This window comes from Gastrolobium bilobum, unplaced genomic scaffold, assembly GCF_033153095.1.
Source record: "Gastrolobium bilobum isolate Gb01-03AN ecotype WA unplaced genomic scaffold, APGP_CSIRO_Gbil_v1 utg264941, whole genome shotgun sequence".
Classification (NCBI taxonomy): Eukaryota; Viridiplantae; Streptophyta; class Magnoliopsida; order Fabales; family Fabaceae; genus Gastrolobium; species Gastrolobium bilobum.
In genome coordinates this window covers 122-16,673 of record NW_026895553.1, presented here as the reverse complement: position 1 = coordinate 16,673, position 16,552 = coordinate 122, and the positions used below count along the sequence as shown (strand labels likewise).

Sequence of the window (16,552 nt, the reverse complement as noted above, 5' to 3'; positions counted from 1 at the left end):
AAAGTCAAGCGGAGCACTCTATATGACCGGCGGCGGGTTACCAGAGAAGAGGGGACAACTTCTTTCTCCCTTGCCTTGCTCCATTTTCCTTTTTTTCTGATTGAAAGTCGCAAGCCACTCCACTACTGGTACAGAGGCCAGAAGGTTGCTTCCTCCATATGTTCAGGCAAAGAACATCTAGAAGCTAGCTTTTGTCTTGTAAGCAACCATGCCTAAGAATAATATAATAGAATTTTGCTTACCAAAGCAAAGTGGTCTTACTAAAAAAAAGTCAATAAGCAACCAGTTCCGTTCCAAGTGACATGGCTTTTCACTATTCCTTATTCCTTTCCAGATAAGGTTGCTCATCCAGCCCAGCGGATCCATTGTTTATGCGGCAGTGCGATGCAGCTGAAAAACGGAAGCCCTTAGGTATAGGTTGGGGAAAACTCCAAAAAAAAAAGGGCCTTCTTCTTCCTTATATTAAATATAAGTTTTAGAAAGGGGCACCCCTACCCCCTAAATTACAAGCTAGCGCGCAACGGCTTTTCAGCCGTTGTTGCTTGCTGCTTTTTTTTTTCATATTTCATTTTTCTTTCTACCCATAGCATAGGTCGGCTTCGTGCAGATAGATGTTTGCCGGGGGAGATTGGTGCTCCTGAGGTATGCCCTTCCGGTGGGTTGTTATATTCTCTGTCTATTCCTTTCATCCAGTGCCCGCACTGCGTCAGAAAGAACCTTCTTTCATAGATTCCTTTCACCAAGTCATCTCAGCTCTTATCCCTTGGTGTGGTGTCAAAGGGCGAGTTCCTTTCTTGTCTTGCCCAAAAACTTGCTTGATTCTCATTGGAGAAAGACTCTCCCGCGGCAAGGTTTTACACATAGGGCCAGCTGCTTTCTTTATCTCGCTTGCCGTTAGTCCGTCTAGCGCCTTTCTTTCGGTTGGGGTCCGTCCCGGGGCTTAGACCGCTTGGGTTCTATTTTTCTCGAAGGCAGTCAACGTGTCAGCCATTCCTCTCCCATTAGACTTGTAAATCCTTTGCTCTTTTTCCTTCTCTCTTCCAGCTCCCTCTACTTTATTTGACAGGGGCGGAGAATACCAATCTATCAATAATAAGAATACAGTAGCAATTCAGTTTCAAATGGTTTGAGCTTGGAAGCAACCTACTATCTATCGATAGGCTAAAACAGACTGCTATTGGCTATTGGCTGCTTTGCCTATCTATTCTATTATGGCCGGCTTGGAGACATAAGAGGAAGACCGTCATTTCTATCCGGGTACGATCATAGCTTCATTCATTCGTTGAACCTTGGGGATAACCATTAGCATGGAGGTCAATCACCACACCACTTCTATCATACGACATTACATGACGCGAGAGTGCATGGTCAACACACACCTACCTAAAGCGCCTACGTTCCGCTTGCAGCCAATACAAGCACAACCTAACTTGCACGAGATTCAACAACCGAAACTACTGGTAGTCCCGAGGGGACGGCATCCTCCTATAATAGTTAGCAGTACTGAACAAGCGAGTCATCGGTCGGGGGAAAGAAAAGGACCGCCTTTAAAAAGAAAAAAAAAGACATCGCTCTAATCTTTGAGAGTTCCTTGATGATTTAGCAATTGAGAGACGGTTGCGACAAGTAAGAAAGTGGGCCACCCGGGAACTGGAAGATCAAAATAGTTCCTTTTGGCTAATATAATAATAGTGGATGAAATAACAAAACTCTAACTGGGCAGACCCTTCATCACTTCTAGTGGACTATGCATAGGACTGACTACCCACGGAGCGGTGAAAAGACAGAATGTATTCCTATTGATTCTAAGGGAGAACGGAGAACGAAGGACGGAGTGGAGGATGGAGGCGGATCGGTTGGAATGCGGGCTAGCCGACTGGGAGGTTCGATTCCTCCCCGATTCTTATTTACTCGATCCATTCTTCCCTTGTTCGTGCAATCTTAAAGTTCATAGTCCTTTAGCTCTTATTACAGTGACCCTGTTGAAAAAAAGATCATTTATGGTCACCATTACCAGGAATTGAACCCAGTAGATGTGGATCCAATATACCAGCCAATAGTTCTGTTACAATTCCATAAAGTATTCTGATGGCTACTTATTTGTCAACAGGCTCTGGTCCCGGATGCTGTTGCTGGTGCTACTGGAGTCTCGCTTACGAACATAAGAATCTTTCGATCCCAAACATCAAAATATAGATCACTAGCATCCGGCTCTTCCTAACGATCACGAAAGACAGAACCCCGATCACTAGCACTAGGATCCCTACTTTCACTAAATTCTGGATCTTACTCCCGATAACGAAGATCATAATCTCTATTACGAGCATCCGTAACTGCACCATAGCGATGATGACCACCATTGTAGTTATAGGCATCTTAGTGTTAGCCACCTTTTTCCAAAGAATTTCCAAGTCTTCCTACTCGTTGACCAATTCTGCTTCAGCTCCCGTTCCTTCACGAGCATCTACACCCGCTCTGGTTCTTCCTGTTGTTTGCTTCCTGCTTGTATCATTCAACCTGTGTCAACCACTGTAATAAGAGCTAAAGGACTATGAACCTTAAGATTGCACGAACAAGGGAACAATGGATCGAGTAAATAGGAATCGGGGAGGAATCGAACCTCCCGGCCGGCTAGCCCGCGTTCCAACCGATCCGCCTCCATCCTCCACTCCGTCCTTCGTTCTCCGTTCTCCCTTAGAATCAATAGGAATACATTCTGTCTTTTCACCGCTCCGTGGGTAGTCAGTCCTATGCATAGTCCACTAGAAGTGATGAAGGGTCTGCCCAGTTAGAGTTTTGTTATTTCATCCACTATTATTATATTAGCCAAAAGGAACTATTTTGATCTTCCAGTTCCCGGGTGGCCCACTTTCTTACTTGTCGCAACCGTCTCTCAATTGCTAAATCATCAAGGAAGTTCTCAAGGATTAGAGCGATGTCCTTTTTTTTTTCTTTTTAAAGGCGGTCCTTTTCTTTCCCCCGACCGATGACTCGCTTGTTCAGTACTGCTAACTATTATAGGAGGATGCCGTCCCCTCGGGACTACCAGTAGTTTCGGTTGTTGAATCTCGTGCAAGTTAGGTTGTGCTTGTATTGGCTGCAAGCGGAACGTAGGCGCTTTAGGTAGGTGTGTGTTGACCATGCACTCTCGCGTCATGTAATGTCGTATGATAGAAGTGGTGTGGTGATTGACCTCCATGCTAATGGTTATCCCCAAGGTTCAACGAATGAATGAAGCTATGATCGTACCCGGATAGAAATGACGGTCTTCCTCTTATGTCTCCAAGCCGGCCATAATAGAATAGATAGGCAAAGCAGCCAATAGCCAATAGCAGTCTGTTTTAGCCTATCGATAGATAGTAGGTTGCTTCCAAGCTCAAACCATTTGAAACTGAATTGCTACTGTATTCTTATTATTGATAGATTGGTATTCTCCGCCCCTGTCAAATAAAGTAGAGGGAGAGAACTGGAAGAGAGAAGGAAAAAGAGCAAAGGATTTACAAGTCTAATGGGAGAGGAATGGCTGACACGTTGACTGCCTTCGAGAAAAATAGAACCCAAGCGGTCTAAGCCCCGGGACGGACCCCAACCGAAAGAAAGGCGCTAGACGGACTAACGGCAAGCGAGATAAAGAAAGCAGCTGGCCCTATGTGTAAAACCTTGCCGCGGGAGAGTCTTTCTCCAATGAGAATCAAGCAAGTTTTTGGGCAAGACAAGAAAGGAACTCGCCCTTTGACACCACACCAAGGGATAAGAGCTGATTGCTGGCGATGACTTGGTGAAAGGAATCTATGAAAGAAGGTTCTCAAACCGGGTTCCGACCGAATAGAGCGCGGAGCCAACGAGTCTTTAAGTAAGTGGGCGAACAGCGTAACGAGTCTAAGGGCGGGATCAAGCTTGAAAGGAATGGACGGGCGTAGGCTTAATAGTGAACGCAGACCCCCCTGCTTATAGATATGAGATCAATGACTTAAAAGACAGATGCCGAGAGAAACTGTTAGACTTCTTTATTGCGTTGCGAAGAGAGATCGAAGACGAAGATTTTCTGACGCAGTGCGGGCACTGGATGGAATAGACAGAGAATATAACAACCCACCGGAAGGGCATACCTCAGGAGCACCAATCTCCCCCGGCAAACATCTATCTGCACGAAGCCGACCTATGCTATGGGTAGAAAGAAAAATGAAATATGAAAAAAAAAAGCAGCAAGCAACAACGGCTGAAAAGCCGTTGCGCGCTAGCTTGTAATTTAGGGGGTAGGGGTGCCCCTTTCTAAAACTTATATTTAATATAAGGAAGAAGAAGGCCCTTTTTTTTTTGGAGTTTTCCCCAACCTATACCTAAGGGCTTCCGTTTTTCAGCTGCATCGCACTGCCGCATAAACAATGGATCCGCTGGGCTGGATGAGCAACCTTATCTGGAAAGGAATAAGGAATAGTGAAAAGCCATGTCACTTGGAACGGAACTGGTTGCTTATTGACTTTTTTTTAGTAAGACCACTTTGCTTTGGTAAGCAAAATTCTATTATATTATTCTTAGGCATGGTTGCTTACAAGACAAAAGCTAGCTTCTAGATGTTCTTTGCCTGAACATATGGAGGAAGCAACCTTCTGGCCTCTGTACCAGTAGTGGAGTGGCTTGCGACTTTCAATCAGAAAAAAAGGAAAATGGAGCAAGGCAAGGGAGAAAGAAGTTGTCCCCTCTTCTCTGGTAACCCGCCGCCGGTCATATAGAGTGCTCCGCCCGCCACCGCATATGTATGTAGAAAAAGAGGGAGCGGGGAAGAACAACCGTTTGACTTTGGCACATGAGGTGGCGGGTTTGGCTGGGTAACATAATGGAAATGTATCGGACTGCAAATCCTGGAATGACGGTTCGACCCCGTCCTTGGCCTCGGGGAGTGGCGAGCAGCACGGAACTTTAATGAATCAAATGGCATAGCATAAAGGGGGGGCTTTCCTTTGTTAGAAATCCACAGACAACATTCTGGAACTTCCAAACCAAAGAAATGCAACATGAGAAGTTTTACGTTACGCTTCAATAGAATGAATTCGGTAAGGGTAGAATACGCCCCATGGTCGATCGAAGGTCCTGTGCCACTTGAACTCAAATCTATCTGACCTTCCATCCATCTTTGTCCAGCCAGCCAGCTCATAAATGTTAGACCAACCAATCTCAGGGCTGACACAACCGAATTGGTTGAGGAAAAGGAAACCCCAGCGACCAAGCACTCCCGCCTCCTAAAGCGGAGACCGAACAACCGCCAGGTTGTCGAAGACACGTCTGAAGAGGAGGCGGGCGCCCTCTAAGTTGACCACCCTACCCACTAATGGACTATGAGGGGGGGCAGGCGAACGGGAACCGACCGAGAACCCGAACCGCTTGCCATATCTAAACTAGCTGACCCCTTCATACATACTCGATTCATTAGGGTCGGGGATGGATGAAACCCATAATCAAATAAGTGCAAAAAATAGCGCAAGCGAAGCCGGGAAACGGACCGCAGCGCAACGACTAGGACTCGTGTCGGAGGAGTTTTGAGCGTGAGCTACCACTCATGCAGCGGCAAGGACCCGCAACTCTCGAAGGGGCCACCAACCGCCCGAATCACTGTAGTGTAGGAAACCCTCCCTTTACTCAATGGATAGCGCTTATCCTCTTTCAATCAAAAAAATGAGAAATGGATGAGAAAGAGGTCTTTATGGAAGAAGATTTGCAACTAGGACTCATAAAGATCCAAAAGAATGGGTCTAGGCTTTCGAAAAGATGAAGATGCAAAGGGTAAAGAGAAAAGAAATGTCTTTTGAACAACCAACCTGACATAAGGATTCTAGCTCGCCCAGTTAGAGCAGATGGAGATTCTCGGACGGGGAAAAGCGGCACTCAATCAACATCTATTCTATTAAACAACACCAAGAACAAAGCCATACCATGCCCTCGGGAGAAAGACGTGATGATTGCCATGAATGCTGCCCTCGAGGACGTGTACAAGAAGGTCTTTGCCGATTCCTATCAACATGGTGCACCTCTCAGTAGATAGAGGGGCGTGAAAACGCCGTGGAGACTTTGACCGAATGAATAGGTATCAATTGATAGACATTTTGATTGAGGAAGAGAATCCAGGATGAACGCTTTTTTCGTTCGCTATGTGCTGACTGGATGCTCGCGTGATCGATGGACGGGGGAATTGCATGAATGACGAGACCGGCCTAACCGAAAGTCAAGGCTCTTCCCTCTCTTGATGGCGAATCTTGATTGACTGACACTAGGAACCGATTCGGAGAAACAAGAAGCATGGCATGAGATACGCGGCGGCAAAATTTCCGATAGCGAATTACTTGACTCGATGGATGGAGGGCCCTCCAACTCAAGCACGAAATCAATGTTGAGTCAACAATCATCGAGAGGGGCACCGCCAAGCGAGATCGAGACCAGCACCTTGTATATATATATAGGTTGGGGAAAAGCCCCTTGTTTGTATAGGCTTCCAAACCTGCGCTTCTTCTAATATCCCAACAATCAAGAAAGTAGTAGGGGCTTCAAACCTTCGCCTATCTATACTATCTATAGTAAGTAAGGGGCCTTTTCTTGCTCGTTAGCGCTGTTTTTTGATTGCAGGGCGCTAGCTTACTTACTAATAAATAAGAAAGGGCTTTTTTCTTTCATCTTTCAGCTTGATCGGAATCGATTCTATGATTGAATAGCAGAAGTGCTACTTAGTAGTAGAAACTCGGAGAGACAGACAGAGAGGGGACTCCATCATACCTGCTAACTCCTAGGATGAGAAGTAGGTCCCTTGTTTTTGGCAGGAAGAGTTCCATTGTTGCCCCTCGGGAGAATGAGTCTACTTAGCGAACTGGCAGGACGCGGAGATCGATTGATCAATATGAATCTCGAGAGTGGATGGCGCCGCCCCCTTGTCCTGGAGGCTCTCCGGCCGAGGAGGGGCTTGCTATCGTAACCTTTTCTCCCGGTGTATGTGAAAAAGAGTGACGAACCCTTTTTTGTTCGGTCATAGGTTGGTGTCCAAAGAACGAGAGTCGGCTTCCTTAACTTAAGTCCGTTGTTCCTCAGTAGCTCAGTGGTAGAGCGGTCGGCTGTTAACTGACTGGTCGTAGGTTCAAATCCTACTTGGGGAGAATTTTTAGTTGTTATAGCTTTTCTGACCTAGCTACCCCTGTCCTTCCCCTTAGTTTCTAAACTAGCAGAATCGTGGGACATCAAAAGTGGGAAGTTTATTGTTGATTTTTTTTCTATTTCTGACTCCCTTTTTTAGTTTAGGAACATGGCTCGTTCATTCACTTGCTCATGAACTCGCAGCTTCGCCAGAAGCGACTAGGGGGGAGCTGTCGTAGAAGCTTTGCCCTTTGTACAGAGATTGTTATGAACTGACTAAATGACTAGCGGAACGCTAGCTAAGCTAAAAAAGAGTATTAGTTCCCTTCAATCAAATCAATAAGCTTTTTTTCTGGTTTGGATCCCTCCTTCCTTCTTAGAACCCATTGAGGGGGGCCTCGGCCCGGGAAGGGGAGAGTGGCCGAGTGGTCAAAAGCGACAGACTGTAAATCTGTTGAAGTTTTTCTACGTAGGTTCGAATCCTGCCTCTCCCACTTGTTTGTTGTAGACTTCAGAGAAGAAGAGAAAGGAGGCATTCGTCAGCGAAGGAAAGACCCCCATTTCATAGCGCCTGGGGAACGCAAGTTTGATCGAGGATTGGAGAGGAGAGGTGGAATGGAAGAAAAGGGGATTTAGGAGTCTTTGTGCGAGCCGTATGCGGTGAGAGTCGCACGTACGGTAACGAGGGGGGTTCGCGTCTATACGTGTAGTGTGGTGGTTGGGCCTACCCACCCTATTTGTTCCATGATCTATGGGTCTACTGGAGCTACCCACTTCGATCAATTAGCCAATCTTTTGACCGGATACGAAATCACTGGTGCTCGATCTAGTGGTATTTTTATGGGGATTCTATCTATCGCTGTAGGATCCCTATTCAAGATCACTGCAGTTCCTTTTCGGGCGGCTGTAGAACGGACGGCCGCCTATAGGTGGTAGGGTAGGGTGGGTGGTACCGCTCAGATTGCGGCCAATCTTCCTAACCGCGCGCGGGCCGGGCTTAGAGCGCGTGAAACTCATCACTATCTCGTAAGGGCGTTGAGACCATAGCATGTTAAACGAAAGCGCCGCTTTCTCTGTAGTGTTGTCACACAGCTGCCCGCCTAGAAGAGCCACTCGCTCTGTAGTGTTGTCACACAAGATAAGCACCGCCCGCCAGCTGGCCGGGCGAATCGAAGTTCTCTTCCGGTCAACTGTCCACCCAGTCAAGTGCAAAAAACACAGTAGAATCACGCAACGCACGCTGCTGGTGTGCTTCCTGCCCGCGAGGAAAGAAGAGCGACAAGGTTTAGTTCAGATTTGACTGTTTGCAGCATGGGAGCGGATTACCCAAAAAATCCCTGGGAACAATGAAAAAAAAGATATCTCGGTAACGAAAACTATAGGGGGCTGTATTGGCGAGATCCAACGGTGAACAGCTGTCCAACAAAAGAAAAACCGCCTGGAAGTCCGAGGACCTTTAGTACCGTACCCTACCCCCGAACCAGCAGCCTTTGCGCCAAGCAAGACCGCCCTTGTCCTTTCTCCATTCCGCCTCCTTCTTTGCTTTGTTCCAATAGAGTCTGTAACCGTCGTTGGCCCTTCTTTTCTTGTACTTGATCACCAACTCGAACCGTTGCAGGAACTGAAACTCACTTCATATGACGCGCCCCCTGAAGCTTGGACTGCATCTGTAGATACTGAAGGACTTTGTTGATCAGAGTGGCCTATTCGTAAAGCGTCTCCTTCCCAAACAAATAGTGCCTCCAAGTCAGCGCTATCGTATACATCTCCTTATTGTATGTGGGATAGTTTCAGTTTAAGAGGGCTGGCATTCAGATTCCTTATTCTTGTCTGGAGCTCCTGGGATCGATCAAGGCCCAAGGGGTGCATTAGGCCAGGCCGGTCAGGCTAAGATCCCCAAGGTGAAAAAATGGAAGGCACTTGCTCTTCCTAATGCAATTGATGTTGCCATGGAACCATTCGCTGACTTTCTCTTCCTAAGTGGGCTTGATCACCTTAGAAGCACAGGGACATAGATACAGAGGCGGCTAGGACTCGGTATTTGGGGAATGAGGGCTCTTCATTGCATTGGCCTTTTTCTGTGCTCATGTGGGCAGCATGCGCTAAGGCCTTGGTGAGATGCCTTCCTTCATCAACTGGCTTTGAGGTTACCTTAACGCCTTCCTCCATTGATGGATGATGGGGGTTAACTATCAAATGGGACTTGATTCAGTGACTTCCTTTTCTAATTCTAACAAGCTTCCTTCGTCACCCTATGGTCGAGTAATTTTCCCTTATTCTAGCATAGAACCTTTACTTTGAATTACAATCAATAGAAAGAGAGATGCGATCGGCTATCTCTTTTAATGGATTTATGCGTAAAGTCAGGCTTCCTTCTATCATTTGGTATACCCAAGCCCAGTCTCTCTTGCACATCCGGTCTTAGCCCCGCACCCAATCCCTACGGTTGATAGGCGCACCGATTCCATTCATGATTAGAATTAGTAGGTTATGTGCCTATCCGCCCATGCCGGTAGTTTAGTTCACTCGCTTGCACTGGTTGGGGTTACTTGATCGAAGGAATAGAACACTTGACTTTAATACCAATCAAAGTACCCGATCCTTTAGCGAGAATCAATAAAAAGAGATGGGCGAGCGCAGACTCCTAGTTTCTATTGATAACAAGACGACTTTAAGCTTAAAACATATAGATATAGATCCTGATTCCAACCTAAAGAGAAAGACCATTCTCGCTTCACACTTGCTATCTTCGCCTGAACCCATGGTTAACATAGCGAACTTCAACTTCTGTGTCATATCGCTTTGACACCTTCTACTTAAACCTAGAAGCTAGAAGAAAGCTTTGACTTCGGCCTTGAGGTGGGCTAACTCTTGAAGCGGATCAATTCTTTTGGACTGGCGATTGTGGTGTCTTCGCATCTCCTGTTCACGAATCAGCTGTTCATGCTGCCGATACCGAAAAAGAGCAACTGACTGAATGGTAGGAGGTTGAATGGCACGAATAGATTGTTCTTTGCCCAATTGAATCAATGGTTAAGATTTAAGATAGCCACGAGCAGAGAATAGGCTGCTATTGAATCAATAGTCTGCATAGAATCAGACAAGGAACTGAAGGCCTTTGAAAGGCAACTAGGCATCTACCTAGTAAACCCGCAGCATAGGCAATGTCCGGCCGTGTACCATTTCCATTTGTGATCGAGGAGGTCGCTTTGGCGTGGAGAGGTAAAGCGCCCATCAAGCTAGGTGCCCTTTACGCCCAGTCATTCCAACCCTTTCTTTTCTTCCGCAAGGAATGGGTACTAAAAGCATTAGGTCTCCCACTCGACCAGAGAGAGAAAGGGGCAGTCCCGGTCTCCGAGCTTAGTTGCAAGGTCAGGGGTGGGGATGACTTCTTTCATCCAGCCCAGAGCCAACACCACACCTAGCAACCTCTTTTTCTGGTTATTCAGTATGGAAAAGAATAGGACTGAAGATGAATCGACTACGTTGAGAAGAGTGAGGGGCAGCATAGTTGAATCAACAGTACTTGTTGGTCTTGACCTGAAAATTGCTTTTCGAAAGCTTCCACCCACCAATGACTAAACAGCTCCCAATAGACCACGCACTGATATTGAAGTCGAAGTAAGTAGGCAGGAATTCACATGCAGCCTTTTTTGGATATTGACCCTATGCGCCTGCCTGCCATGGTACACTCATACTAGAAGTGTAAGAATGAACTCTTAACTGACCTATTGCATAAAATAGAGTTCTTTCTTTTCTTTTGATCTCGTAATGCTTCGGATTTCCTTCTCTAAAGTTAAAGTAAAGAAGAGAGACCTAACTCTCTAGGGTTGCAAAGAACCAGGCAGGGCAGTAAAGCTCACGTTGTCGACCTCTTGTCTGTCAGTGAGTGATTCCTCGTATGTGTAAAGACGGGTAGACCGTCTCATCTCTTTCCCCGGATCGAACTTCGATCATGTCACGAGAGTGGATTCAGTTGGTTCCATCGGCCATTCTGCGAACCTGACAGCTATCACTTACTGATCCAAAAAAGTGAGGTCAGTTTTCACTCTAATTCGTAGCTTTAAAGTCAAAGTACTTGCTTCAAAGAATCATCCTTAAGAATTACAACATTGGCTTCTTGCTCTAAAAATGAAGAAAGGAAGTAAAGACTTACTGAACACCTATCTTTGGCTAAACCACCTATTCTGGAATGTAGTCTGATACCCCCCAAATACTCAGATTGGGGATATCGTCCCTATCCCTGACTACACTTGCTTGGGATACTGCCCTTGAAGTCACGTTGCATAAGCCGAGAAAGCCTTCTACCTTAAGTACGAATGTAGAAAGAGCGCAACTACCACTTTTTCTCTCCTTGAGCGAGATTGAACAACTTATGATAAAGGATTTCCTTTACTATCCCAACCTGATATTGCGAAGAAGCTTGAATTCGTTAAGTAAGTTCACTTATAATGTAATGTGTAATGGCAATTCCCTTGTTAATCAAAAAACTTTCATTTAGTATGATGGCAAGCTGCCGCAGTTAGTCCGACCGGCGTATACCATAGGCACTTTGACGGCGAAAGCGGCGAAAGAAGCAATCCATAGAAAGATTTGGCGCCGCTCACTAAATTCTGTGGTTAATGATATTTGTAAATCGGCGGTCCCTGTTTGGAAAATAATAAAAAGAATAGCTAATAGCATAAAAACAGATCCAAGTAAAGTATAAAGGAACAACTGATATGCTGCCTTGATCTTTCTTTGTCTCGAACCCCATACCCCTATAATAATGGTAGAGTCAGGGGTGGCCCCAAAGCGGAATTTACCGGTGGTGGTTGGTCGAAGCCCCAGTAGGTAGCCACTCCCTTCTCAGGGAACCGTACGTGAGACTTCCGCATCATACGGCTCCGTCCCGAGCTTCCGTCGTCGGCCCTTGTCATTAGACCACTATCTATGCATGTATATTAAGTCTGGACTCTCGAATCTTTTGCTTATCGGGTGGTGGCGAACAATGCAGCTTGCGTTGCGGGAGATGCCCGCCCGTAGGGCCCGGCCCGCTTCTCGCCCGAAAGAACCGCTCACTAGCTAGCCGGACTAGTGGGGGGCCCTATCTGGAGACATACTGAAAACCATGCCTTTCGAACCGAACGCAACGCCCGTCTTCCAAATCCAAAAAAGGGCTCGTTGGGAAAAAAGATGGAGTGCGGCCTGTAGAGCACATGTAACGCACAGTCGGTTGCTCACGCAGTGGATCTCTCTCTAGATATCTAGAGAGAGAGATGTGAAAGTAAGTAATAGCCTTTATGGCCGCCCCCCGACTTATGGCTTTACGCTACTACTACTGTGATTTTAGCGGTTCCAATTGGTTTTTGTTTCCCAATTCTCCTGGCCGGAACTTGTATGCAGCACTTATACGAAGGTGCATGCATAAAGGTTTGGAACTCTTTTCTTATCTGATAAAGACAGGACCCTACCCTATTCTCGAACCCTCTACCGAGCTTAACCCTGCCCGCATTTCCTTTTGATTTTGAAGGGGGCCAAAGAAATGTCTCCACCTGCTGCCAACAGTCTTTCTTCGTAATTCTACTGAACGGGTCGATCCTCCCCTCCCGTTTGTTTTAGCAACTTCTCCTAAGGTCTCCTCACCAAGAGCTCCCCGGCGACGACAGAGGAACCAACCCGCCTGCTGTGGCGGGGCGGCTTTTTTTTTCACAATAAGACCTGGACGATTATCCCTACCCTCGGTAGCTTACGAGTTTACGTCCATCCCTGGTTGGGTACAGTTTCCTTTCGATTTCTCCCTTGTAGCCGTTACCCGAATTCGCGCAAGTGTGTCCACACCCCCCAAACTGACTTGACGAGGAATCCATTCTCGCGAACAAACACAACCCCTACACACACCTAGGAGCACCCCTTCCTGCATATCCATACAAGACCCGAGTAGGCGGGTCGAGGTCCTACGAGGTACCCACTACTCAGAGTACCCTCCCAGAAAAAGATGTGTCTGTCAGGTTCGGTTCGTCTTAGTTGGGTTGGGCGGGTTCGACCAGAAATGCTATGCTTACGCACAAGACTACCCCTCTTCCCGAAAGCTTCGCGGGGACTACTTTACGACGGACGACCGCCCGTAGGGGGTTTACTGCACAAGGCCCCTGCAGAGGAAAAGCTTTATCCCAGCGAATAGAAGATGCTCAGCTCCGCACAACATAGGGATTAGCACGCTTTCGGGAAGAACATAGAATAGTAGAGGATCCAGCATGCGGAACACGGCGATCATTAGAAATTCACGAATTAGAGATGCTGTAATATACTCTTTCCCATAACTTTTCATACCAGACCAACCCACTAAAATACAAATAGGGATCAGAAATGTGGTCAATATCACGAAGAAAAAAGAGAGACCGTCTATACCCAAATTCCAATTGATGTTTGAATAAGGAAGCCATCGAAAGCTTTCCACAAATTGAGATTTGGCCGTAGAAGGATCGAATTGTATCCGAGGAACAGGGGAATACAAAAAAGTAATAAGAGAGGCACACAGACCAATCAATCGTATCGGTCGTATTCTTTCATTTTGAATGCAAAGAGGAATAATGCTTCCTAGCACGGGACACAGAATAGGACCACTTAGATTAGAATAGCATTCACAGAAATGTTCTAACATAGAGTAGAATCGAACATTGAAGAGATTAGTTGACAACAGTCAAAAGATGGGCGCCTAATTCCAATACAATAGGGGTCTATCAGTGCAAGTCAGCTGAACACCGTGATTGATGAGTGGGTAGGTGGGTTAGGTGCGCCTCTCGTCCAGTGGGAAGTATTGAGGCGAGTCTCCTCCCCCCTTCCTTTTTCTACTTTTCCTCTCTCCTTTTGCTTGTGCTTCTACCCGGGCTTTTCATTTTGATAGATTTATAGAGACCCGAGGATCTTTTTCTAAGATTCATTGCTCGATTTTGCATGCTCTGCTCCCAAAATGCAGAGAGACTTTCGAGGGCAGATCCGGGTTGGTCCGGAAAGTCATGGGAGAGGCGGGCTAAGTGAAAGAAAAAAAAAGATAAGATAAATGGAGCTATGGAGCTATGTCGACTTACGTACGTCTCGTTGACCAAACAGGTATACCACGCCACGTATCATCCCCTCTTTCTATAGAGGAGAGATAAAGAAAAAGAAAAGATATAGCGATCGTGCCGTAAGACCTTGTTCGTTTCTACTTGACGTTATTTTCCTCGGTTTTTTTACATTACATAAGGCCTTTAGTTTAGGGCTTACTTAGCGCTTGCGCTAAGGATCTAATCAGAGTCAAACTTGGATTTGAAAAAAAAACCTTTCCCTTATTAGCCGGAATACAAGTTCCTTGATCTTTAGTAAAGGCGGATTAAGCCAAAAAAAAGATCTTTTTTTTTCAAAAAGTCTCAACGTCCTCGTTGAGAGTCGCTCTGCGAGACGTCCAGTAGTCTCTTACTTGGTCTTATAATCGTAAGTTTCAGCCCGTTCCCAGCTTGCCTCGCTCTCAGGTTGGCCCTTCTACTTGACTAAGTAGTATTCTACTCGTGCAGTGGGTGTATGGGCTAGCCCATGGTGCGGTCAGCTATGAGATATATACTCTTTTTCTTTCTTAGTAAGTTCATCTACAACATCTGGTGGTGCCCTCGTGGGCTGGGCACGTTCCTCTCTGGGTCGGTCTGGTCTAATCGAAGTCAACTGACTCACATGGAATACGGGGTGAGTTTTAACCGAGCTGATCGCTTGAGTCTATAGGCTACCTCTCCTATCCGCTTCTCTACAAGGTCTACTTTCTTCTTCCTTCAGACCGGGCCAAGCCTTTAGTTTAAGTAGGTTTGGGCTAGGTGACGCAGAGCTTTTTGGTTGTTAATTTATAGCAGCACTGAGCAACATCCAACAGCTCCAGTCCTTCTGGTTGGTTTGCACTAAAGTGCCTTAAGTAGCCCTCGAGTCGAGGAGTCCGTTTATCTATTTCTCTTCGGATCTGATTGGAACATTGGAGAAGTAGGAAGACTTTGGCGGGCGATTCATAATGGGTATCTAGAATATCTATGTCCTAGGACATAAAATATGAATAATGAAGAGAAATGAAATATATATCTAATATAAGAATTTTTAGGCTGTACACCTAATTTATTTTCCTGGGATTGTAGTTCAATCGGTCAGAGCACCGCCCTGTCAAGGCGGAAGCTGCGGGTTCGAGCCCCGTCAGTCCCGACCTAGGATCCGATGAATCGATCAATTCATCTCTGTAGGGGGGCTTAGGATCTAATTCCCAGCAAGCAGGAGGATCCTTCTTTCGTTTCGCATTTCTCATCGGACAAATCAAGGAATAAAAATGACAATAACTAGTACCGATTGATGGAGGAGAGACATATGTAGGTTGGTACAATCGGGGGTATCACCATATTAAGCATATTAAGTAAGGATTCAAAGAGAGACCGTACAGGTCTGGCTTTTTTCGATTGTTCCTGGCCCATCGAATAGAGTAGCAATTTCTTTCCCGGGAGCACATAACATTTTCTTTTTTTTTACGATACGCAATTAACTTAACATAGTTACCCCCACAGAGTACTTTTCAGATTCAACCTACCCTTTCTTTCTAGCTCCTATTTTTTTTTCTTCGCTACACCTATTCTTCTTCCAATCAATTCGAAATAATCCAACGTCAACTGCTCTACTCTAATTCATAGGTTTTTTTATTGTATTGATCCCGGGATCTATCGAAACAATAGTATGGGCATATAAAAAAAAAGCAACCAAGTCATCCCTTAGCACAAGCACTAAGTAAGCAAGCTACCTTTTTTTCTATAAGTAAGAAAAAATCACCCATCCAATATTGAATGACTGAGCACTCAAATCCTATCGCGAGTCTTGATACATAGTATCTTAAGTCCTTTCCACAACTCCTAATTTGATTCTCCATCGGCCCATCCAATCTAATTCACGACTCAGTCAGTAGACACTACACTAGTAGGGTAGTAAGTTATGTAATTAGGAATTTGAAAACCAAAAACCCCTTCTTTTCTTGGATCCTAGGAGCAAGGATTTACAGTCCTTTAGAACAACCTTTTGATCCCAAGATTTCCGGCCCCTGACTTTCGTATTTTTGAATCTCACAATTGAATCTTACTACCCAAGTCGATCCTATTGGCAACGGGCAAACGACGCTTACGCGGGATCTCGGTGCCTTTCTCTTGCTCTTGAAAGAATAGAAGTTGAGTTCGAGTTGTTATCATGCCGGATCATAAAAGTAAAAAGCCATACTAAGAGCCAGCGGACCTGCTCACGGGAGTCAGGCCTGTTCTGTAGTGGGCAGACGTAGCAGGGCCATCTGAAAGAATATAGGAAAAAGAGCCGCTGGAGAAAACCAATTACGCCGGGTTCTCAATTCCATGGAGTATGTAGTGAGTTTGAATTGACCCGGTTAGCTAGAAGGTACCGTTGGTTTGCT

General features: G+C 45.9%; 1 protein-coding gene and 3 non-coding genes across 4 annotated transcripts; 3 read left to right on the top strand and 1 right to left on the bottom strand.

Annotated features, from left to right (window-relative positions):
- Nucleotides 1–7,067: 7,067 nt before the first annotated feature.
- On the top strand, nt 7,068–7,139 carry TRNAN-GUU (transfer RNA asparagine (anticodon GUU)). The gene has a single exon. It is a non-coding gene; the product is annotated as a tRNA-Asn (tRNA).
- Nucleotides 7,140–7,527: 388 nt separating this feature from the next.
- TRNAY-GUA (transfer RNA tyrosine (anticodon GUA)) lies at nt 7,528–7,610 on the top strand. Its single transcript has one exon. It is a non-coding gene; the product is annotated as a tRNA-Tyr (tRNA).
- Nucleotides 7,611–11,717: 4,107 nt separating this feature from the next.
- Nucleotides 11,718–13,998, bottom strand: LOC133316153 (NADH-ubiquinone oxidoreductase chain 4-like). The gene has a single exon (XM_061517875.1). It carries the CDS (start codon nt 13,757–13,759, stop codon nt 13,232–13,234), a length of 528 nt encoding a protein of 175 aa, XP_061373859.1. The 5' UTR covers nt 13,760–13,998; the 3' UTR covers nt 11,718–13,231.
- A 1,243-nt stretch (nt 13,999–15,241) lies between these two features.
- On the top strand, nt 15,242–15,315 carry TRNAD-GUC (transfer RNA aspartic acid (anticodon GUC)). Its single transcript has one exon. It is a non-coding gene; the product is annotated as a tRNA-Asp (tRNA).
- The last annotated feature ends 1,237 nt before the right edge of the window (nt 15,316–16,552 follow it).